The sequence below is a fragment of the Prunus mume genome, linkage group LG4, assembly GCF_029339155.1.
Source record: "Prunus mume cultivar Tortuosa linkage group LG4, ASM2933915v1, whole genome shotgun sequence".
Classification (NCBI taxonomy): domain Eukaryota; kingdom Viridiplantae; phylum Streptophyta; class Magnoliopsida; order Rosales; family Rosaceae; genus Prunus; species Prunus mume.
The window spans coordinates 24,377,014-24,403,088 of record NC_142701.1 but is presented as its reverse complement, the minus strand read 5'-3'; the positions used below and the strand labels follow the sequence as shown (position 1 = coordinate 24,403,088).

The 26,075-nt window shown below is 35.8% G+C and overlaps 1 protein-coding gene and 2 pseudogenes across 1 annotated transcript; all 3 read left to right on the top strand.

Annotated features, from left to right (window-relative positions):
• Nucleotides 1–427: 427 nt before the first annotated feature.
• On the top strand, nucleotides 428–2,311 carry LOC148918246 (7-deoxyloganetin glucosyltransferase-like). Its single transcript, XM_089051110.1, has 2 exons — nucleotides 428–956; nucleotides 1,080–2,311. Exons 1-2 carry the CDS (start codon nucleotides 428–430, stop codon nucleotides 2,009–2,011), a joined length of 1,461 nt encoding a protein of 486 aa, XP_088907236.1. The 3' UTR covers nucleotides 2,012–2,311.
• Nucleotides 2,312–9,555: 7,244 nt separating this feature from the next.
• LOC103328854 (7-deoxyloganetin glucosyltransferase-like) lies at nucleotides 9,556–15,204 on the top strand (annotated as a pseudogene).
• An 8,395-nt stretch (nucleotides 15,205–23,599) lies between these two features.
• On the top strand, nucleotides 23,600–25,637 carry LOC148918245 (7-deoxyloganetin glucosyltransferase pseudogene; annotated as a pseudogene).
• The last annotated feature ends 438 nt before the right edge of the window (nucleotides 25,638–26,075 follow it).

The window sequence follows — 26,075 nt, the reverse complement described above, 5'->3', positions numbered from 1 at the left end:
TTCCATAAATCATTTTGTCAACTGACTTTTCTTTGCATAGATATTTGTGTGTTGAAAATTTGACTATCTATCAACCAATGACGAACTTTCATACAAGTAATTTCACATTCCCTTATACTAGTCGAAAATTTGACTATCTATATCAACCAATGACTAACTTCTAGAAATACTTGAGCAACAATTTCTACCACTATATAGTTATTTATGTTGCAGGTAAAGTGAAGATACCAGTTTCACTTTGCTACTTCATCTCATTACCTCAATTTGTTTGACGACTTCTTTTTTTGACATTATCCTCAGTTTCCTATTTTAACTGAGGGAAAAAACAGAGAGCCAAAACAGGACACGTTGAAAAGTAGCTCACTTTTGCTGTATAAATAATCCGTTTTTGCAAGCACTGCAATGCAATGCACACACAAAAGCTAAGATGGGTTCCACAGAAGTAGCTACTAAGCCACATGCTGTTTGCATTCCATTTCCTGCTCAAAGTCATATAAAGGCAATGCTTAAATTTGGAAAGCTCCTCCACCACAGAGGTTTTCATATAACCTTTGTTAACACAGAGTTCAATCACAAGCGCTTTCTTAAATCTCTAGGACCCAATTCCCTTGATGGCTTGCCTGATTTTCAATTTGAAGCCATCCCGGATAGCCTTCCCGATTCAGATGAAGATGCCACACAAGATGTCACCTTGCTTTGTGAATCCATCAGAAAACAAAATTTCTTGGCTCCCTTTCTTGCCCTCCTTGCAAAACTCAACAATGATGCCATATCAACATCCAGCAATCCTCCTGTGACTTGCATAGTTTCAGATGGTTTCATGTCCACGTTCACAATCACAGCAGCTGAAGAAATCGGAGTCCCTATAGTGCTGTTCTACACTATAGCTGCCTGCAGCTTCATGGGATTTAAACAAATTCGTGCTTTGGTCGAAAAAGGACTTGCACCACTCAAAGGTGAAATATATAACCTTTTAATTGATGCAATTGTTGTTTAGCTTATGGTTAACTCTTAATTTCTTGTATCTAAACATGCAAATGAAGTGTTTCTTCAATTGAATTTCATTTGTACTATTGCAGATGAGAGCTGTTTCACAAATGGCTATCTGGATACCGTAATAGATTGGATCCCAGGAATGAGAGATATCCGTTTAAGGGATCTCCCGACCTTCTTTCGTACCACAAATCCGGATGACATCTTGTTTAACTTCATCATGGAAGAAACCGACAGAGCTCATGAAGCTTCAGCAATCATTATTCATACTTTTCATGCCTTGGAGCCAGATGTTTTGGATGCTCTCTCATTTATGCTTCCCCGTGTTTACTCCATTGGACCTCTTCAATTGCATCTCAATGAAATACCAGAACACCCTTTGAAAATGGTGGGATACAGTCTATGGAAAGAAGAAACTGAATGCCTCGAGTGGCTAAACACGAACACACCAAACTCAGTTGTCTATGTGAATTTCGGCAGTATAGCAGTCATGACATCAGAACAGCTTGTGGAGTTTGGGTGGGGACTTGCAAATAGCAAGCTTCCATTCTTTTGGGTAATTAGACCTGATCTTGTTATTGGAGAATCCGCTATTTTTCCGCCTGAGTTTGTGGCTGAAACTAAGGAACGAAGTCTAATAGCAGGGTGGTGCCCACAAGAGCAAGTCCTTAACCACCCATCAGTTGGAGGATTTTTAACGCACAGCGGTTGGAATTCAACGGTTGAGAGCCTTACCGCTGGAGTTCCTATGCTCTGTTGGCCATTCTTCGGAGACCAGCAAATGGACTGTCGCTATACTTGCAATGAATGGGGCATTGGCATGGAGATTAGTAATGATGTGAAGAGGGATGAGGTAGAGAAGCTTGTCAAAGAGTTAATGGAGGGTGAGAAGGGTAAGAAGATGAAAAATAAGGTCATGGAGTGGAAGAAACTTGCAGAAGAAGCTACTGGGCCACATGGTTCTTCATCCACAAACTTGGACAATTTAGTGAATCAAGTGCTATTAAGAAAAAGCTAAAGATTTTACCATAAGATGTTAATTATTGCTGTTGTCTCAATTAATTAACTAGATGTACTCAGGCCTGTAAAACCTGTGTGTTACTATTATATATTGTTTTTTTTTGGGCTTGTCCAATATAGATCCTTACATTTTCTATTTCCTAGACGTATACCCATAACTTTATAAATCTATATGTAAAACCCAATTTCAAATTTAAATGACCAGTAGGATATAAGAGGTCGTAGTATTTTTATGTTTTTACATCGTTGCCACTAAACTTCATATTTTATTTATAATTTATTTCAAGCATTTCATTAACTGTCATAATTGTAATTAATATACTCCCTATTAATAGCATATCAATCACCCCATTTCTTATAGTTGTCATTCCCTCTCACATCTCGCCCCCTAAAATTGCAAACAAAAAAATCTGTAAATTACATATCCAATAATGTACCTATGAAAATTACAATATAAATATATACATATAAAATATAGGTATCCAATAAATTACATATAAATTACATATCCAATAATGTACCTATGAAAAATAGGTACATTATTAGAGGAAAAAAATAGGTAAGTTATTTGGAGAGAGAAAATAGGTTCATTTAAAAAAATTACTTTTAATAAAACAAATAATAGGTACTTTCTTCAGAGAAAAAAGGCTATATTATTTATAGAAAAAAATAGGTACATTATTTAGATAAATAATATGTACTTTATTCGTAGTAGGTATATTATTCAAATGGTAGGTACATTGGATGACATATAATACCTAAATCCTAATTGTAAGTACATTAAAATTAATGTAGGTATTGGATGTCGTATAATGTAGGTATATTGGAATAGATAATTATGTACACTTTTCATACTAGGTAAATTGTATTTTTCATAAAACAAACAAGTAATAGATACATTATTTTTTCAACATAATTAGTATGTATAGTTTTATTCATAAACAATTATAAAGTGGATTATAGTCATGTATAATTCATAAAAAGAAAATAACATAAACATTTTATTAAACAAACCGACTACCCAAATTTGAATTTATTGTTATTTTTTTTTAAATGTTTCAAAATTAATTCCTACGTCTATTACAACTATTTGGAGATTTTTCCAAATTCAACATCTGTCATTATATACAATCCAATTAAAAACTGTTTCCATATTGATTCCTACATTAATATACAAAATGCAATAATAGCTTAGTTGGGGGTATTTTTGGAATCTGAAAAGTACAATAAATCAGATTTTATGCTTAATTAGGTAGCTTGCTGAGTTGAATCCTAATAATGGGTTTTTACTTATACAAATTGGGTATTATTTATAGGAACAAAAAGTGAAGGGTTTTAGGTACGGTAAATTGAATTTGAAGGGTGTAAGCCAAATTTACTATTTTTTTTTCCCCAGAAATACTATATGCTTCAGTGTTGACGGCTTACAACTCTAATTGCAAAGACAATTCAGATGGTAAATAAATATCTAAACAATAGAAAGAAACAATAGAAAGAATTTATGTATAAAAATTATGTCAGACCCAATTATTCAGTTAAAAATTAAGAAGAAGTATACTCCAAAAAGGCCCACTTATTCATTAATCATAGTATAAGTGAACTATTAAAAAGAAGCTTTCTGTTGACAAACACTTTTTCGCTTTACCAATTCTTTCTACATGTTTCAATGAAGGCTGAAGTCCGATTGTTTAACTTTGAATCTCTTTTAATTTTGAATTTCATGCTTAGTTTTTTGGGAAATTAGTCTAGACTTTATATTTTTAGTCAAGATTCACAATTTTGAAGAATATTTTGTGAGTATATGTGCAAGTAAATATGTATTATTATACTAGAATTGATGTACATACGTTCTTTTTATATGTTACAATCTTAATTTGAGTTCCTATTATAGTTTCTCAAAGTATTTAAAAACAGATAGTATGAATGCACATAGAAAGTCGAGGGCGCTCTGAAACCTTAAGAACGCTTTATTATTGTTTTTTTTTTTTGGGTCAAAAGTTAGAAGGGCCTTACTATTGATTTGGCTCCTAGGTGCAATTTTCACATGATATGACACAGAGTTAGCATATTATGGTTTACTAGTATTTAATGCAAACCTATATATGACTCCTTAATTTATATTAAGGATAAGTAAGGAGCTTGTAGCTCAAGTGGTTAAGAACATTCATCCTCGCATCTGAAATCCTAGGTTCAATTCCTCCCTCCCCTAATATCACTTGTATATATATATATATCACTAGATTCAAATTCAAGTATGAAGGAGGAAACTTATTATGTTTTCAATCCCCATACAATAGTCAGATAACGACACAAAATAGCTAAAATGTACCACACACAAAATAGCTAAAATGTACCGCACACTTAAGTCACCAACAAAAGCCCTTTTTGGTAGTCACCAAATGTCACCAAATAATGGTAACTATTGCCACTTTTTTGTGTGTGTAGTGGCATACCTAAAATAGCTAGCAAGCAAGTTGTACTCGGCCTTATCTTTCTACTTATATCCAAGTATTAATGCATCAAGATCCGCTTACTAGGGGAGGTTTTTGGATGGAGGGTCGTGTTGACAACTACAACGACATGGAGAAAATTAGGAGGATGCAACAACAACTTATGGAACACATCATATGCAACGAACTCAAACGCATATAGGTAAGAGTTCTACCGAGGAGGGATGCATGACTGAGTAGCTTGCATCGACACTCTAATCCATGGGAGTCTCAGTGAGGAGTACAAGGGAGATAGCCCTTTTCATTGTTGCACTCCACTATGTGAGTCAAGTGAAGAGGGGCACGGTGATTCTCATTGTGTCTTTGAAGGTACAATTGGATTTAGTAATTTTGGTTCATCTTGTTCTTCATCAAAGTTATTAAATTTAGATTTACCTTCAATATTTGATCGTTGTTTAGAAGACGATTGCCAAATTTGTTTTGAGGTTGAGAAAAATTCTGAAAAAAAGTATTTCGTAAGAGTAAACAATAAGTTGAATCTAGTGTAATCTTGAAGGGAGCATTTTGCTCACCACCCTAACTAGAGGTGTACACCACCACCTCCAAAGAGTGACACGTGTCCTATTATTAACCTTAGTTAACTTTTTGTAAATCTGAAAAATAAATAAACAAGGGCCCACAGCCTTCTTTTTCTTTAGCCTCCCGACCCATTCTCTCTTCCTCATTCTATATCTCTGATCCCAAACCATCCCTTCCACTCCATTGTCTCAGAACTACCTCATCCTCGTGAATCGCCTCCTTTAGCTTCTCTCTCGCTTCCTTCATCTTCATGCTCTTCAAAACTCCCTCACCATCAGTTTTTTTTTAATCTCTCACTGCTGCAGAAATTTGCAATTGAAAAAAAAACAAAACAGAAAAGGTGAAAGAGAGTAAATAGTTATTTATATTTTTGCAAATAGTGTAAGAGAGGGAGAGATAAGGAAGAGAGAATGGGTCTGAGAGGCTGAAAAAGAAAGGGAAAAGGAGGAAGGAATGGGAGAGAATATTTATTTATTTTTTTAGATTTCCACATAAAAGTTAACTATGATTAATAATAGGACACGTGTCATCCTTTGAAGATGGTGGTGAGGATACACCTTTAGTTAAGGGTGGTGAGCAAAAATGCTCCCAATCTTGAAGGCGCTGGACCCAGAGGAAGTCGGCATGCACTTTTAAAGCAATACCAGCAAGACACATTTGAAGGAAATATTGCCGAGAACTCCGTTAATCTTGTCAATTTAATGACATTTGGATTGACAATTCTTTGATAATTGGAATTGTTCCAAAAAGGTCAAATATTCTAAATATCTTTTTATTTGGTAAGGAAGGTTTCAATTAGGTGCTAACAGGTCCATAATTAATATGAATCAATTAAAGATTCTATTTCCTCAATCAAATGCTTGAATTCGAGGACGAATTCTTTCTAACCAAGAGAGTATGATGCAAGAGCATATGAATAATTACCATTTAATTAGCTATTTCATGAGATATTGTTATTTTCTTATTTAGGTGGTTTTAGGATATCTTTTATTATTTATGTATGATTTTATAATTAATTAGTTTACTTTTGGACCAAGTAGTCTTAGTGCCCAAGTCTTGTAAAGGCTATAGATAAGGCTAATGTAATAGTGGTAGGGGAATTTATGTTGATAATTATTGAAATAGTTTATTTGGTGCATGGATTTACTACGATATATGTGAGTTTGTACTAACCCTAGATTTCGATGCTCATGTGTGTTGTTGGTGACCTGTGTTCGGACCCCGATCCCCATCAATGATGCAGCTGTAACCCAAAATGACAGAAATGAAGAGGGCACGCTTTAATTTTGAAGGTAAATGAACCGAATTATTGTATAGCATCTTCCGTAGTCCTTACATCACCAAGAAATGGAAGTTGTCTCTTTGTCTTGATCAAATTGTTTCCTTGATGTTTTGATCAACTGATGTTTCTTTGCACGTATCCATGAGTGCATATATAAATTCAAAATATGGTCAAGGAATTATATTATTTTAAAAATTTATTTATTATTTTAAAAATTTATTCATATTTTGTAGACATTAGTGATGTAACAATTGATACTATATATATACATATATTAGGGTGGGCACGCAAAGGACCCACTAGTGTAGTGGTTTGGAGTATTTACTTCCTCAGGCAAGGTTCTAGGTTCAACTCCTAGCATCCGTATTGTGTGTGTGAGTTTAATATGTTATCGCCCCTTTCAATAGGAAAGGTCATTAAAAAAAAAAAAATAGAGGGTGGGCACAATTTATGAATCATGTGGCTAATATGAACATGATCATTTCATTAAACTTCAGTGAAGTTACTATTTAGATAAATCATGTAGCTAATATGAAGGTACATATAGTCTATATAATATTGCACCCTCACCACATATAGAACGACTCCCTACCTAGTATGCCACTTTATATGAAAAAATTCATATATGAAAATTATGTTAGGCCCAATTATTCGATTCAAAATTAAGAAAAGCTATGCTCCAAAAAGGCCAACTTATTCATTAAATTCATAATCTAAGCTAGTTAACCTAGTTGAACAAAATCAAGAAATAAAAAGCATCGAGCCCAATTTCACATTTTTGAACTATGACAAAGAAACTTTCTATTGACAAACACTTTTGCCAATTATTTCTACATGTTTCAATGAAGGTTGAAGTCCGAATTGTTTAATTAATAGGTATGGTGATTGATGATTTCTTTTAGTTTTGAATTTCATGCTTTGTTTTTTGGGAAATTATCCCTTTCTTGTTGTGTAAAAGGGTACACATATATTCTTTTTATATGCATACAGATAATATTTTCTCAAAGTATTTACAATAAAAACAAAGGCTTAATAATTAATTAATGAATGATATCTACCAGTCATCTGACCAAAGGCTTAATAATTATTAGAAGACAAGACATGAAATTAAAATATGAGGACAAAACAAACAACCTTAATTAAAGAAGATCTTGAGATCCAATATTACTAAAAAGAATAAATCTTTTGGCAAATTGAGTGAGTGGTAGTAAGTAGAACCAATAATCGAACCTTTTTTTTTTTGTTTGACCAATAATCGAAGCTTTAAGTGTTTACATAGAAAGAGTAAATCTGCCCGCTTGAAAAGGGGAGCATTTTCATGGGCAGGTGTCAATTTTTTAAAAGATAGTGAGGTACACATTGGATTAAAGTAGTGAACAAAAATGCTCCCGTTGAAAGGTAGCTAGCTAGCCCCAAGGGCGGTCCTACCCTAAGGACAGGGTAGGCAGCCGCCTACTCCATTTTTTGTCAAACCAAAAATTACCTAGTACACAATACAATTAAATTTCTTCTCCCTACTCAAACCCAACCCACCAGGGGCGGTCTTACCCTAAGAGCAGGGTAGGCAGCCGCCTACTCTATTTTTTGCCAAACCAAAAATTACCCAAATACCCAATACGATCAAATTTCTTCTGCCTACTCAAACCCAACCCACTCAAATTTTTCCCTTTAACAAAAACAATAGCCCAGCACACTTACTTTCTCCTTTAACAAACAATAAAAAGCAATATAAGCATGTGAAAGATGTGAAAGTTGTATGGAGATTTTTTTCAACGTTGACTAACATTGTAAATTTTGTTAGTGCTTCTGCTAGGTGCCGTAATGAGTTAAATTTAATTGAAAAACTGAACTCAAAGAGTTGTTGGATTCTGGGGAACTTGAGACAGGTAGAGGACTTAATCAAGGTCGTAGTTTGAAACGAGTTAGAGCCACTCGTTGGGGATCTCACTTTGCCTCTATTACAAGTTTGATGAGTTTATTTAAAGAGACTAAAATACTTCTCTAAGAAATCAGTGATTATGGAACTAACCAACAATTTCGTGGCGATGCATAGAGTAACTATATTGCTATGATGTCTTGAGTTTGTGTTTTCATTGCTTTTGATGGATAAAATTATGGGATTGACCAACTTTCTTTGTCAAGTGTTTCAAACAAAGACTCAAGATATTGTTAAGTGCTTTAAACTTTGTTGAAAACACAAAATCACAATTCCAAGATATGAGAGCACATGACTGGGATGATGTATTCATGAGTGTGGTATCATTTTGTGAACAACATGGTATTGATGTTCCTGATATGAGTTCTCATTATATGATGGGCACGCGTCTTTTTTGTCAACAAAAAGATTTTATTATAGTTGAACATTACTATCGCATTGATGTATTTAATGATGTGATAGATTGCATGTTGAGGGAGTTAAATGATAGATTTCCAAAGCAAATTGTTGAACTTCTTATTCTTAGCTCAGCATTTGATCCTCTTAATTCCTTCAAATCATTCAATATTGGGCATCTATGTAAACTTGCTGAGAAATTATATCCTGCTGATTTCAGTCCAAGTGACTTGAAAGCTTTAGAAATTGAGTTGAGGTATTTTCAAAATGATATGCATAGTCTTCCCTGTTTTAAGGACCTCACCACTCTTTCTCAGTTATGTTAACAGTTGGTGGAAACAACTTTGACAAAAAACTACCATTTGCTTTACAGTTGATTGATTGGTGTTAACTCTTCCTGTTTCTACAGCAACAACAGAACGAGCTTTCTCATGTATGAGAATTATTAAGAATTGACTTCGGAGCACCATAGCCGATGAATTCCATGCTTGATTGCATGATTCTCCACATTGAAAGAGAGTTTGCTAATAATATTGATAATAAAGAGATAATTGAGGAATTTAAGATTTCTAAGCCTCGTTGGGTAAAGTTTTAGATTTAAATAGTTTAGTTTTGGGTTGCATTGCATTTACTTTTTTTTTTTTTTTTTTTTTTTGTTAAGCTTTTATTTATATATAGATATGCATATTTGAGGGTAAGGCTCATTACGTCCCCCCTAACTAGGTATATTTTTTTTATTTTTATGAATAAAATTCAGTCGTACCGTCGAGTTTTTAAGGTAAATTTCGCCTACTTGTCTTTTGAATCTTGGATCCGCCACTAGCCCAATACACTTTGCCCTATAAATAATCTGCATTTGAGCAAGTCACACACATACATTATATAACAAAACCTAAGATATGGCTTCAACTGTAGTTGTTAATAAGCCTCACGTTGTTTGTCTTCCTTTTCCAGTTCAAAGCCATATAAAGGCAATGCTCAAATGAGCAAAACTCCTCCACCATAGAGACTTTCACACAACCTTTGTCAACACAGAGTTCAACCACAGGCGCTTTCTTAAATCTCTTGGACCTGATTCTCTTGATGGCTTGCCTGATTTTTGATTCGAAACCATTCCAGATGGCCTTCTCGAATCGATAAAGATGCCACAGACCCACTTTGCTTTGTGAGTTGTTTAGAAATTTCTTGGTCTTGGCTCCGTTTCTTGAGCTCCTCGTAAAACTCAATGAGACGGCAAGTAGTGTTTTTAAAGGCATGCTTTCAAGCGCGTCGGAGCGCTCTTTGGAGCGAGGCGGCGGAAAATGCCCGAGGCGATCGGTTGTTTCGCGAGTTGCACGTTTAGCGCTGGGAAGGCGTTAGGTAGCATTACAAGGCGCGCAAGATCTGGACACTCTGAAAAGGAAGAAATTTTCAACTTCTGCAAATTTGGTGCGGCTCTGCGAGAAAACTAAAATTCTTTTATAGGTTTTTTCTAACGAAACGACGTCGCTTTGATTGGAGTGTTTGGAAAAAAACCACGCAAAGTTTTTTTGTCCGCTTCCCTTTTTTTTCCCCTCACTTGTTGCTTCCCTTCATCCAATATTCCTGCCTTTTCTATTTCCAGCCGTTTTCTACTTACCTTTTTCTTTTCTTTCTAAATTAATTTATTAACACATGGAATTATATATATATATATATGTGTTATAAAACTAGAGGGAGAAAATGTAGAGAGAAGTAATATGCTAAAGATAAAGTTTCACCATATTTATTCTTCTCTTAATCTTTGGTAGAACCACCTATTTATAGGCTTACATGATAGGAGATTGAATACCATCATTTACAATATACTTATAGGTTACAAGCACTAATTACAAATACTTAGTGCATAGGTTACATAAAATCCAACGGTGGAATACTAAGAGGTATGGTGGTCATCCACCAACTCATGCATTTACAACACTCCCCTTTGGATGTCCACCATACAATGACATAGTTCCCTCATTAAAAACCTTGCTCCAGTGGGACAAAACCAAAGTGAAGGGAAAAAAAGTGTAACTTTCTTCTGGATCATTAATATGGTGTTGGATGCGCTTATGTTGCCTCGTTAAAACCTTGCTAGGAAAAACCCAGTGGGACAAAAACCTAGTTGAAGGGAAAAAGAGTACAACGCACATATGTCCTGTATGCAGAAGAATTGGGATGCTCCCCCTGATTAATATCTCCCCTTCTCTAATTTGAGCAATACAAGCAACATTGTCTTCATACATGATTGTCTATCATACTATTCGACCTGCTTTTCACTTTTCAAATGATTGAAATCTTTAGGAGCATCAACAAATAATTTAATAGTTAGAATATGTTACAACAATATCAAATTTGACATCAAAATACTCTAACTCTTAGTGTTAACTCTTAATTAAGAATATTGTGGTACTTTATATCCTTCAAGGGGTCACTTCATCCGATATATCTCAAATATTTCATGAGCTTTGAGGATTTCCTTATACCATATAGTCTTATTAAATATGCATTTAACACATGCTATAAGTTTCGCATTAAAATAACAACTGCACTTATAGAAATGTGGATGCATCTACGATGAGATGGGAGACTAAAAACATGTCTCTACGAGGAAATCTTATGTCATATTAGTGATCTTATTTCACTTCACAAACACCAATTCGTAACCTTCATACTTAACATTTGTAATTTGGTGTTTGAGCTATAGGTTCAATATCCCACACTTCATATTTAGTGATAAATGGAATTGCCTATTTCCATTTTGGCCAATCACTTAACTTGTCGACATTCATAAGGCGATTTAATATAATCATAGCCCTTGATGATTGTAGTAGCTTACTAATAAACCAAATGTATCATCAATTCGTGATCCCACAATTCTCATGTGCATGCGCATGCATAATTTGTAAGCATCTCATTGCTTTGGGGTACCAATGCCTCTTTAGGGGCTGATGTTGTCACTTATGGGATAAAGTATAAACATCTATTTTACGATGAATTAATTAGAATATGTGGATCATAACCTCATATAGAGCGTTATTTTTTATAGGGCTTGAATTTTTCAGATAATCTCCACTTCTAGGGAGTTAAGTTTTTAGAACCTATATTTTTGTCATGCTCATAGTCACTTATTGTGATGTTAATGGATTGTGATACATGAATATCAATCCATGCTTGCATATTCATAACTTTATATATGCATTATCTTGATGAGACAAAGCGGACTGATTCAACATTATTTCACGACGTTATTCAGGAACTGTCATTTCTCCCCTTAACGGCTGGAAAATTATCTCAAAATGTAGGAAAATAAACTCACCATCATTATCAATTCAAATTGACTGGATTGGATAATGTGGGAGTTGTGCTCGTAAGCGTCTTGACAAGAGACAAATATGTGACCATTTTAGTAGGCCCATTCAATAAAACTGGTGAAGTGATCCATAATTAAATGTTGTATAGGCGCTCACAAATATCCCCTTGAAATTATTTCAGGAAAGATGGCTTAAAGTCAATTTTTGACTGAGATGATCTTATGACAGCTTTTCTTTGTGAGCATTCTTTGTAATGATATTTGTTGGACAAGACAATATTTTGAGTCTTTAAACGATGTCCTTACAAATTTATAAAAATCTTATGTATCATTGTGGAACATGGATTGCCAAGATAGTCATGCCGCAACATAAAAGTTATCCGGTCAATGAACTTCTAGTTCATGATATCATAATCTTCAACTAATTTAATAGTTGTGTAATATTGGGGCCTCATGAACTTTTGGTTAATGACATCGTAAACTTCCTACCCAAAAAAGAAAGTAGGAAGTTTCTCCAATAGACGCCTCTGGCTGTCAACATTGGGGCGGTAATACAAAACATTACCATTGTAAAACGAAATTAACTAATAACCCAACATAAATAAAATAAAACAAAATGAGTAAAGTGGTATAAACGAGGAATAAAATAAATAAATTAAAGACTATGAAATTCCAAGATAATCCAATATTAATGTGGATTCAATATGTAGATAAAACTACAAGTTTAAGAATTGGATTTCCAACCAATTCAGGTTCATATGGGCACAAATAAGTAATGAACTTCAGGTTCATATATAGTATTAAGATCCATGAAAAACTATGAACTTTAGGTTCATATCAATATATATATTCGAAACTTCAGGTTCGAATACGTAGATCGAAATAAATTGAATTAATAGTTGTGCTTTGAACTTCATACTCAAATCGATGTATGTGCACTCAAAACTTCTAGTTCAGGTTCTTGACATATGTAGGTCTCATGGAATTCTGATTTTGATTAATACAAAATCGAGGAGTTTCATGTCCTTATGTGCTCTTTAAATTCATGGAACTTCAAGCCCTCAATTATTTGGAATCAAATAACTTTAGGTTCTGATTCAATCAAAAGAACTCTAGGTTCTGATTCAATCAAAAGAACTCTAGGTACTAATCTAGTTATATGATGAGGATCGAGGAACTTCGGGCCCTGATCTTTTGTATAATACAAACTCATCATAATAATTAAGATCATACTTAAAATTAAATAAATAGACAAATAAAAACAAAAACATGACATTATATTCATGTGTAATAAGAATAAGAATTTTTTTTTTCTTAAACAAGCATGATGAAATCTGATGGCGAGTACAAAAAACTCTATACCATGTGATGACTCTAGCTCATATAAGAAGAAAGAAAATTCAGAGAAAGAAAACATACCAAGAGCAATGTCGTGCTGATAACGTGTTATAAAACTAGAGGGAGAAAATGTAGAGAGAAGTGATATGCTAAAGATAAAGTTTCACCATATTTATTCTTCTCTTAATCTTGGTAGAACCACCTATTTATAGGCTTACAAGATAGGAGATTGAATACCATCATTTACAATATACTTATAGGTTACAAGCACTAATTACAAATACTTAGTGCATAGGTTACATAAAATCCAACGGTGGAATACTAAGAGGTATGGTGGTCATCCACCAACTCATTCATTTACAACAATATGTGTGTATATTGTATAGTACAACCCTAATTTCTATCCTTACCAAATATTTAATTATATTTAAAAGATTGTTATGGTTCAATAAAAATTAGTTGTGCAATTTAATTGTATTGTATTATTCAAAAAAAATTCTTATTAAAATAAATTAATGTTCAAAAGGCTTACGCCTCAACGCTTCAAGGCTTACGCCTCGTATAGTGCTATTAAAAACGCCTCGCCTTTGAAAACATTGACGGCAAGTAGTGTTCCTCCGGTGACTTGCATAGTTTCAGACGTTTCTTGTCCATGTTCACAATCACAGCAGCTGAAGAACTTGGAATCCCTATCACACTGTTTTACACTGTTGCTGCAAGCAGCTTCATGGGCTTTAAACAGTATCGCACTTTGATGGAAAAAGGACTTGTCCCACTCAATGGTGAATGAAACATCTATATAAATAGTATAGAGATTTTATGCAAATAAGATGCCAGCTGACTTGTGTTTTTATGCAAGAATAAAACCTAATCAATAGATCATAGTTTGCTAGACAGTTTGACACGAGAATTTGTTGTTAAAGTTGCAAATGAAATGTTTCATTGATTCATTAATTCGCTGTCAATGTAGATGTGTTTGAAAAACGGGTATTTGGACAAGGTCATAGATTGGATTCCAGGGATGAAAGATATTCGTCTAAGGGATCTTCCAACCTTCATCCAAACTACAAATCAGGATGAAATGTTGTTCAACTTCTGCATGGAAGCAACAGATGAAGTTGATAAAGCTTCAGCAGTTGTTTTTCTTACATTTGATGCTTTGGAAAAAGATGTTATGGATGCTCTCTCATCTATGCTGATTCCACCTCTTTATACCATTGGTCCTATCCAATTACTTCTCAATCAGATACCAGAAGATTCTTTGAGCCCTATCGGATACAGTTTATGGACAGAAGAAACTGAGTGCCGTCAATGGCTAAATTCCAAGGCCTCAAATTCAGTTGTTTATGTGAATTTTGGCAGTATAGCGGTCATGACACCGCAAAACCTTGTGGAGTTTGGCTGGGGACTTGCAAATAGCAAGTTTTACTTCTTTTGGGTAATTAGGCCCGATTTGGTTATTGGTGAATCTGCATATTTGCCACCTGAGTTCGTGGCGGAAACGAAGGAAAGAGGTCTAATAGCAAGTTGTTGCCCACAAGAAGAAGTCCTTAACCACCCATCAGTTGGAGGGTTTTTAACACACAGCGGTTGGAATTCAACCATGGAGAGTATGACTGCAGGAGTGCCAACGATCTGCTGGCCATTCTTTGCTGACCAGAGAACCAATTGTTATTATACTTGCAATGAATGGGGCAGTGGCATGGAGATTGATAACGATGTCAAGAGAGATGAAGTGGAGATGCTTGTTAGAGAGTTGATGGAGGGAAAGAAGGGTAAGAAAATGAAAAAGAAGGCTGAGTGGAAGAAACTAGCAGAAAATGCAACTGATCCACATGGCTCCTCATCCATTAACTTAGATAATTTAGTCGATCAAGTGCTGTTAAGAAAAAACTAGATGTTATCCATATCCACAGTCCCCTTCTATTGAGGGATCCCTCAAATAATTTTATTTGAGGGACGCCCTTTAGGGTACCCTACAATTTTTTTTCCAGTGATCCAAACCATCTATTTTTTAGGTCTTCATTCATAGATCATCCTTACAAAAAATTAGACAAATCGGACATTGTTTCGACATCCAATTGTGTCTTACAAAATCAATGAACATGGTGCTTCAAGAAAGTACTAAAATTTCAATAACTCAATTGAGTGGTCAAATGATATCGGATTCAAGTGATTTTTTGTAGAGATGATCTTTGAATGAGTATCTACAAAATAGATGGTTTGGATTAGTAAAATACAATCCATAGTGGCCCTACAAGAGGTGTCCCTCAGATAAGCTTATTTGAGGGATCCCTCAATGGAAGCTCTCTGTCCATATCCATATCTATATAAATAAAAAATCGCCACATTATTGATGGTATCTCTAGTATTACTCTATATTGCACCCTTATTCGTGTATGATGTCATGCGTAGCCTAATAATATGTTTTCTTTCACTATTAGAAAAGTCACTTATAAATCACACATTGCATGTGGCCAAAATTTATGTTGGCTACAAACAACCCGTGACCAAAGGATGTTGACATTTATTTTTGTCGTGGCCACGACAAAGAGTGTCCGCGTCCTATAAATAGTAGATCCCACCATGTCTTCCTACCCTTGCAAAAGTCTGCATTCACTAGTTAAAATATTAATTTTTTAAAAAATCCCCGTAATCGTTACCAAATGATGAAGATAGCTAGTGCTTTTTTGTTTGTTTTGTGAGCCACTACTTTAAAACCGTGGCCAACTAATACCTTTAAAATATATAATGTATCATTCGATATAATGGAATAAAATTCACATTTGAATTCATTATTTCGTTCCACCACCACAATACAATTTACATTATTTTACTTATTTAATATCTTTATAATTAGGACTTGTCCAATATAGATCCCTACATTTTCTATTTCCTAAACATATACCCATCACTCTATAAATCTATGTGTAAAACCCAATTTCAAATTTAAATGACTAGTAGGATATAAGAGGTCGTAGTATTTCTATGTTTTTACATCATTGCCACCATTGCCACCAAACTTCATATTTTATTTATAATTTATTTCAAGCATTTCATTAACTGCCATAATTGTAATTAATATACTCCCTATTAATAGCATATCAATCACCCCATTTCTTTTAGTTGTCATTCCCTCTCACATCTCGCCCCTTAAAATTACCACAAAAAAAAAAATCTGTAAATTACATATCCAATAATGTACCTATGGAAAATATAATATAAATATATACATATAAAATATAGGTATATTATTTACCAAAAAAAAAAAAAACAAAAGTCAGTTACTTTGTAATTGCGTATATTTTTCATAATTAAAAATTGGTACACAATAATTTATATAAAATATAGGTGCATTATTTACCCACAGGTAAATTATTTTACAATATACCTGTAAATGTGTATAGGCACATTATTTGGAATAGATAATTATGTACACTTTTCATACTAGGTAAATTATGTTTTTCATAAAACAAACAAGTAATAGGTTCATTATTTTTTCAACATAATTAGTATGTACAGTTTTATTCATAAACAATTATAAAGTGGATTATTAGTCATGTATAATTCATAAAAAGAAAATAACATAAACATTTTATTAAACAAATCGATTACCTAAATTTGAATTTATTGTTAAATTTTTTAAAAATGTTTCAAAATTAATTCCTACATCTATTACAACCATTTGGAGATCTTTCCAAATTCAACATCTGTCATTATATACAATTCAATTAAAAACTGTTTCCATATTGATTCCTACATTAATATATAAAATGCAATAATGGCTTAGTTTGAGGTATTTTTGGAATCTGAAAAGTACAATAAATCAGATTTTATGCTTAATTAGGTAACTTGCTGAGTTGGATCCTAGTCATGGGTTTTTACTTATACAAATTGGGTACTATTTATAGGAACAAAAAGCGAAGGGTTATGCAAACCATCTAGCTAGTTCTTTCTAGAAAGCAAGTTGGTGTCCACAAGAGCAAGTCCTTCAACCACCCTACAGTTGGAGGATTTTTAACACTCAATGGTTGGAATTCGACGATTGAGAGTGTGTCTGCAGGGGTGCCTATGTTGTGCTGGCCATTCTTTGCTGATCATCAAACAAACTGTCACTATACCTGCAAGGAATGGGGCATTGGGATGGAGATCAATAATGATGTCGAGAGAGAGACGATGTAGAGAAGCTTGTTAGAGAGTTAATGGAGAGAAGGGTAAGAAGATGAAGAACAAGGCCGTAGAGTGAAAAACACTGGCAGAAGAAGCCACTGGTCCACATGGTTCTTCATCCACAAACTTAGACAATTTAATGAATGAAATGCAATCAAGAAGAAGCTAGATGTTCTTTGCATCCACAAACTTAACAAGATCGTGCACTGCAAGCCTAGAAGTTCTTGGTTCAATGAACTGGCAACATGTTTACCATCTTCAGTTTTTGTTCAACTATAGAGAATATATTTCCTTGCATTAAACAAATTACACAAGGAAGTCTACTTAAGGTAGGAAATAATATAGACATAAATACAATCCGATTTACAGCAGGAAAATAATTGCTAGGAGGAGATTGTGAAGATGACTTCCATGTGTGCTAGTAAAGGAAAGTTGCTTTAACACCCACAAACCCTCCCAGCGTGGCCGAGCTGTAGGAAACTGGGAATCGTAACATGTAAATAGGTTGGACAAAGTGGTAGTCCAATTCAATGTGACATGTGCGAGCATGAAACTGGGTTGGCAGCCATGTAAGTGGTACTGAGATTGTCACAATAAAGTAGGACTGGAAGCCGAATACACACACCCAATTCATGAAGAAAGGAGTAGAGCCAAGTGGTTTCAACACAAGCATGAGAGAGGGCACGGTATTCCTATTATATACTAGAGCACGAGATAGTGGGTTGTTTCTTGGAACATCAGGAGATGAGGGTTGGTTCGAAGAGTAATCATATATATATATATATATAGTGGTTGACCAACGATAATCAGAGCACTCCACCCAATCCGCATTAGAGTAGGCGGAGAGACAAGTTGTGACAGTTTAGGGAGTGAAGGTGAGGCCGAGATCAATAGTGCCCTTGACTGAAGTATTCATTTGGTGGTAACAAGGTGAGAAGTACGAAGGGCACTCATGAACTGAGCAACTATGTTGACGACAAAAGATATGTTAGGGCGAGTAAGAGTGAGATACTATAAACTACCAACAAGCTCGCGACACTCGGTTGGGTAGGCGATAAGAGCAACATTAGAGATAAAGAGGAGAACCTTGGTAGCCAATGGGTAGATGCAGGTTTGGAGTTGAGAATATTTTCTTTCATATTTTCTTTATGCAAAAGATCATGTGCATATTTAAGTCGATTGAAGTGTAGAGTACCATCCTTATGAAGAACCTGTAAACTCAAAAAATAGTTGAGTGGACCAAGGTCTTTGATGTCAAAGTGGCCACCTAAAAGAGATAGGAATTGTTGGGGATGGGTGAAATCACTGCCAGTTACCATGATGTCATTGACATATAGAAGAAGAAAGATTGTATGGGAGGAATGTTGAAACATAAATAATGAAGCGTTAGCTTGGCTCCGTGAAAAACCCATAAGAGAGAAGGAAGGTACTGATGCAATGGAACCAAGCATGAGATGGACGAGTGGGATCAATGAAACCATGGGTTGAGCTATATAGACATATTCCTAAAGAAATCTGTGAAGAAATTCATTTTTGACATCAAGTTGACGAAGTGACCAACAACGAGCAACTACAAGATAGAGAATAGTGTGAATGATGGCAGGCTTAACAACAATACTGAAGGTTTCATCATAGTTTATGCTCGGATGTTGATGAAAACCCTTGGCAACCAGACAGGCTTTTTAGCATTCAATGGAGTCATTAGAGTGACGCTTAATCCAAAAAACCCACTTGCACTCAAGCAAGTTATGAGAAGGAAAGGAAGGAGCCAAAGACCATGTATTATTTTTGAGAAGTGCATTGACCTATTCAGTCATAGCGTTATGCCACTCAGGATGCTTAGTAGCTTATGAAAAATAAGTAATTCAAGGTATGATCAACAACAGTTAATAAGGCTCGAGGAATGGGGTATTTAACGTGCTGTAGGTATGAAGCTTGGTCTTTTGAATGCCATCTTGAAGGTGGGTGCACATGCAAGAAGCAGGGCATGAGCTGGTGGGTGCAAAGTCGCTAGAGTTAAGGGGTTCGGGCTGCTTTGTAGGAGGAGGAGCTAGCGAAGGGGGCCCAGTGGGGAACCAATGTGTATAGAGGAATTCAGTTCAGGCACAAGTAGAGGGAGTTGTATGCAAGGGCGTCGGGAATAGGTTTGGAGCAAGTGGGTTAGGCCGGAGCAAAATGAGCTTCGGAAGTAGACTGGGTGGTGCTGTTGGGCTTGGGTTGTGGCTAATGACTGTGGCAGTTAGAAAGGTGCACACCAAGGAGGTGTCATGAGTGATCGGGCCTAGATCAGGGCAGAAGTGATTGGTGCGAGCCCAGGTGCAAATGAGGGCATAATTGGGTGGAATTCAATATCCACATGCTCTAAAGAATATGATTCCTGTAAATGTTAAAATGGAAAATGTGTTTGGTTAAATAAAACATGATGGGACGTGTAAACACGACCCATGAAGGGATGTAAACAACGGTAATCTTTGTGATGAGAATTGTATCCAAAGAAAACACATTCAAGGGTGCGGTTGGTAAGTTTATTGGTAGTATAGGTTCCAAGATAAGGGAATCAAGAACACCCAAACACTCAGAGATGAGAGTATGAGGGAGGATGTTGGAAGAAACGAGCGTATAGAGTGTCTCATTGAAGATTGGAAGTAGGTATGAGGTTGATGAGATAAACAGTAGTAAGGGAAGCTTTGACCTAGAGATCGTGGGGAGTGTGGGAAGTGGGAAGAAGGGTGTGGATCATGATGGCAATGTGGCAGTGTTTACATTCAGCTATGCCATTTTATTGTGGGGTGTAAGGGCATGAGAAACTTTGGTGGATGCCTAATTGACTGCAAAGATCAGAGAAAACATTATTAACATAGTCAGTGTCATTGTCACATTGAAGGATTTGCACAATTTTGTGTAATTGATTTTTAACCATGGCAAGAAAGGTTTGAAAGTGAGGAAAGACCTCATTTTTATGATGCATAGGATAGATCCAGGAGTAACGAGAAAAGTCATCTATAAACAAGACATAATAACGTTAACCAGTGACTGAAATGACGGGGGACATCCATACATTAGAGTGAATTAAATAAAAAGGGAGATTGGGTAAAAGTTTTATTACTAGAAAAGGATAGTTTGGTGCATTTTCTAAGTGCACAATCCTTACAGAAAGCATGAGAAATTTTAAAGCCTAGAAATGGTGCTAAGTGAGAGAGCACAAGATGGGATAGATGGCCAAGGCAACGATGCCAAGCAGGAGAGTGCACGGTGGTAAGGGCATGGGGGACGATGGATGAGCGAGAGGATAGGGAAAGTGGATAAAGACCATCTTTAGAAGGGTCCCGAAAGAGTAACGAACCAGTATGTAAGTCATATATTTGATAAAAGTCAAGTGTAAAAACAAAGAAAACTAAATTATCACATGTAAAATGGGCAACAGAGAGAAGATTAGTACAAAGAGAGGGAAGACAAAAGACATTTTGAAGAGAAAAATTGTGAGAACCTAGAAGAAGAAGAAGAGGAAGAAAGCCAGTGTGAGAGATAGAGAGAGAATTGCCATTACCAAAAGTACATAATTATTACCCTTATATGGCTGTTGAGTTTGGAGATTAGAAGGGCTACTAGTCATGTAATGAGTGGCACCTGTGGCAGGGTACTATCAGTAGTATGTTGATTTGTATTGTAGGTGGTGCACCAAGCTGGTCCCAAGACATCAGAAGCTAAGTTGGACCATGCATAATGTTTGCTAGAATGACAGATTGGGCTCAAGGGGACTGAAAGGAAGGCCAGTTTCTTTGAGGTCTAGAACTTGGAGCAAAAAGAGGTCACAGTTGATTAGGCCCAAGGGGCTGCTGGGAGCCATTCACGGGTTACTCCAGGAAGGGGAAGAGTTACGCCAACCACCACGGCTATCATGCCGGTTACTGAATGAGTCCACTGTTAGAAATATGCCCTTAAAGCTAATTGCTTATGTAATAGTTAGAGTTAAGGATATCTTTAATAAAAGTCATATTATGTTATCAATGGGCAAGAAAGGTTGTTTTATACATTAAATCATCCTATATTATCTTTCAATATGTAGAACAACCATAGTTCAAGGAATACACAAGTTGATATGAGAGCTATGTAATGAGATTGCATACATGGAGACTTCTCATCATCCCTAAATCCTGAATATGTTCCTAGTCATAGGAATATTGATTGGGCGTCAATATTCCGCAAAGACCAGTACATACAGTATCATCTCTATGTGTAGGGAATGGAAATGTCTCAAGTCATTAAGTGTGGAGACACATTGATATGTGTGTAGGTGCTTGTAGAAGAACAAGTACATTGAACACGATCCAACACATGAGTTAGAGCATGGAAGTCTTTACTAACATGTCAAGCTGGAACTCATAAATTGCAATGGTGCAAACTAATCCTTAGACTCAGATTGATGTTTTGTGGCTATGTTAATCTTTGAGGGCACTATATGGTCATGCTGAATTAGGTATAGCTTAAAGGTGCTTATCAAGATTCTCAATAGAGTCATGGAAGCAAATAAATGTACAATAAGGAATCTCTACTCTCAGTAAAGGAGAGAGAATACTCCAAGATATGATTGGTCAAATCTCTGCACAGAGTAGTGGATAAGACTTGAAAGAAGAAGTATTCAAATCTTACCAGGATAATCATATAAAAGGAATGATTCACATTAGGATATTGACAATTGGATTCCATGATCTAATAATGTGAATAATGAGTATTAACACGATCATTCCAATTTGAATAGGTTCTTTCACAACATCTCATTTAGCTCGGATAACCTTGACTTGCTGCTAGGCAACAACCATGGTTTGTGGATGTCCAAAAAGGTTTCAATTAACCTTTATTAATAGGAAGAATTTAATTATGGAATTTAATTCGTATATCATCTCTGAGGAGTTGAGTCAATCCACTACCTTGCTAAAGGGAACCTACGGATCTACACACCTAAAGAATGTGATTAGAGGTACAAATGAGGAGACACAAGTCAATGGTTGATAATCAAATGTCAAAGTCAACGGTCAAAAGTCAACATATTGACTGGAGCAATTGAGAAAAGTCAAATAGTTCGACCGGATCAATTAAGTAAGACTATAATTATAATTTAATAGTTAAATTATAATTAAAAGATTAATTATGGAATTAATATTGACATATAGAAATATTGGATTGGGCTTTTAGATATGATTTAAAAGGAAAATGACAAAATAGCCCAAAAGGCTATTGGGCCCAAGGGATAAGTGGCATAAGATGACATGACCCATGGACCAAATGGAGCCCAAAATACCCACCCAAATTTTGGCAACTAAGGGGAAGCTCTCCCTTTGCCTTTTGTGTTGTCCTGTATAAGCTAAGTGTTGGAGAAAACCAAGCTAGTGTTTTTGGTTTCCAACTTTGGTTGATGAGTGATCATCTTTGTACCTCATCTTTCATAAACCAAAAATTGGTCCAATCAAGAAGTAGACTAGCATCCATACTTCTTGATTGCCTTCTCTTCATCGCTACGAGCATTTGGTGTGGTGAGGTAGATGACTCCAATTTTGAAGCCTTAAGGTGAAGGAGTCAAAGTCAAGAGAAAGAAAAGGCTTTTCCAACAAAGGTGATCATTCTTGAGAAATCAAGAAAATGTCATCAAGGGTAAATATCTATTCCCTTTTTTCTTTTCCTTTTTATGTTCAAAGAGACTAGGCTAAGATACTTGGTTTAAAATGAAAGAGGTTTAGCTCAACTAGTATAAACAAAATGAATCCGCCACTTAGAATGTTTTTGTTGTATAGGTTGTGGCTAAAGTTCATTTTCTAAGCATTAGATGCATGTTTCCTTCAGCCACCACCATCATGTGAATTGGAGGAAGTGTGGCTGGTGGTCTGAGGAGAAGATTGGGTGGCCATGAGTGCTGTGTTTTGATCAGAAGAGATACAAAGAGTATGTGCGTCGAAAGCTAAGAAATGAGAATGAAGATCAGCAAAGTCAAGAAGCATAGGAAAATTGAGAATTGCAGTTACGAGAATTTTGTAATCGAGTTCTAAACCCCGAGGCATAGCAATGACAATTTCTTTTGAGGAGACAGGTTCATTGGTGGCAACAAGTGAATCGGCAAGAGACTTGGCATGACGAAGGAGTTGAGAGCCTTTTTACATATCCATGAGTTGAAAATGAAGAGCAAATTCACTGGCCATACTGGGTTGAGAGAAGTGGCATTGAAGACACTCCCAAGGATCCCTGGTAGAGGTGCAGCCGACAATGAGAGAGAGAATGGACTCAGAGAGTGTACTGGTGATGTAGTTGACAATGAGTTGGTCTTGTTGGTACCACTGAGCATGGGCGGGATTGGTTTGGGTAAGAGTGGCAGTGGTGGTTGTGGGTGTTTCGGTAGTAGAAGTGGAGATTTGGGTAGAGGGTTGTTTATGAGTGCCATCGATAGGTCATGATCGACTAAGAAGGGTTTGAGTTGATAGAGCCAAATGAGGTAGTTGGAGTCAATAAGCGTGATAAATGAGAAGCATTGGGGCTAGGGAGGGAGATGGTGGAGTTAGATGAAGCCATGAGGTAGACCTAAAAGAGAAGGTTGGATGAAACTCTAGGTAAGGCTGATACCATGTAGAGAATAAATTTCCTTGTATTAAAAAAAATTACACAAAATCCCTATTTATACAAATACAAGAAGTCTATTTAAGATAAAATAATATAGACATGAATACAATCCGATTTACAACAAGAAAACTAATTGCAAATAGGAGATTTTGAAGTTGATTTTTGTGTGTGCTAGAAAAGGAAAGCTGCGTTAACATCAGCTATAAGTTTTAAATTTATCTTAGTGTCTGATATGGTTTTAAGATGTAATATTTATGACTGAAAGATACAAGATAATGTTGAATTTGAAGAATACCAACAAGAACAGAGGAACCAATTTGTCTTTGTCTTTGTCTTTGCACAGATATTTGTGGGCTGGAAAAGTTGACTATCTATCAATAAATGACTACCTTTTCGAAATACTTGGACCAACACGAGTGCATACATAAATTCAAAATGTGGTCACCGAAATGATATAGTATTTTAAAATTATATATATATATTTATTTATTGAAATGATAGTATTTTTCTTATTCTTATTCAAAGCAGAAGTAGAATGAGAATTGGAACTCTTTGTTGGAGGATTCCTAACGCACAGCGGTTGGAATTCAACGGTTGAGAGCCTTACTGCAGGAGTTCCTATGCTCTGTTGGCCATTCTTCGCAGAACAGCAAATGAACTGTCGCTATACTTGCAATGAATGGGGCATTGGCACGGAGATTAGTAATGATGTGAAGAGGGATGAGGTAGAGAAGCTTGTCAAAGAGTTAATGGAGGGAGAGAAGGGTAAGAAGATGAAAAATAAGGTCATGGAGTGGAAGAAACTTGCAGAAGAAGCTACTGGTCCACATGGTTCTTCATCCACAAACGTAGACAATTTAGTGAATCAAGTGCTATTGAGAAAAATTTAAAGATGGTTCCATAAGAATATTGATGTTATTAATTATCAATGTAGATGAGAGCTGTTTGAAAAACGGGTATTTGGACAAGGTCATAGATTGGATTCCAGGGATGAAAGATATTCGTCTAAGGGATCTTCCAACCTTCATCCAAACTACAAATCAGGATGACGTGTTGTTCAACTTCTGCATGGAAGCAACAGATAAAGTTGATAAAGCTTCAGCAGTTGTTTTTCTTACATTTGATGCTTTGGAAAAAGATGTTATGGATGCTCTCTCATCTATGCTGATTCCACCTCTTTATACCGTTGGTCCTATCCAATTACTTCTCAATCAGATACCAGAAGATTCTTTGAGCCCTATCGGATACAGTTTATGGAAAGAAGAAACTGAATGCCTTCAATGGCTAAATTCCAAGGCCCCAAATTCAGTTGTTTATGTGAATTTTGGCAGTATAGCGGTCATGACACCGCAACATCTTGTGGAGTTTGGCTGGGGACTTGCAAATAGCAAGTTTCACTTCTTTTGGGTAATTAGGCCCGATTTGGTTATTGGTGAATCTGCATATTTGCCACCTGAGTTTGTGGCGGAAACGAAGGAAAGAGGTCTAATAGCAAGTTGGTGCCCACAAGAAGAAGTCCTTAACCACCCATCAGTTGTGTTGAAGTATAAGTGATTTAGCTGATATTAGTTTGTAATTAGTTTAAATTTACAGTTTTAAATGTGAGCCCTTGGATCACAGTCCAAGTGGACAGCTAAGATGTATTAGAATAGAAAAATGGATGGCTAGATTTGGATGATGTAATTTGGGAATATCCTGTTCCCAACTGTTATGAGTGCACAGTGAGTGCGTGAGAAAAGTAACAGAATTCATTTTTTGCTCCTTCCTCAAGCTCTCTCTCTCTCTCTCTCCAAAATCTAACAAGTTGGAGGGTTTTTAACACACAGCGGTTGGAATTCAACCATGGAGAGTGTGACTGCAGGAGTGCCTATGCTCTGCTGGCCATTTTTTGCTGGCCTGCAAACCAATTGTTATTATACTTGCAATGAATGGAGCAGTGGCATGCAGATTGATAACGATGTCAAGAGAGATGGAGTGGAGATGCTTGTTAGA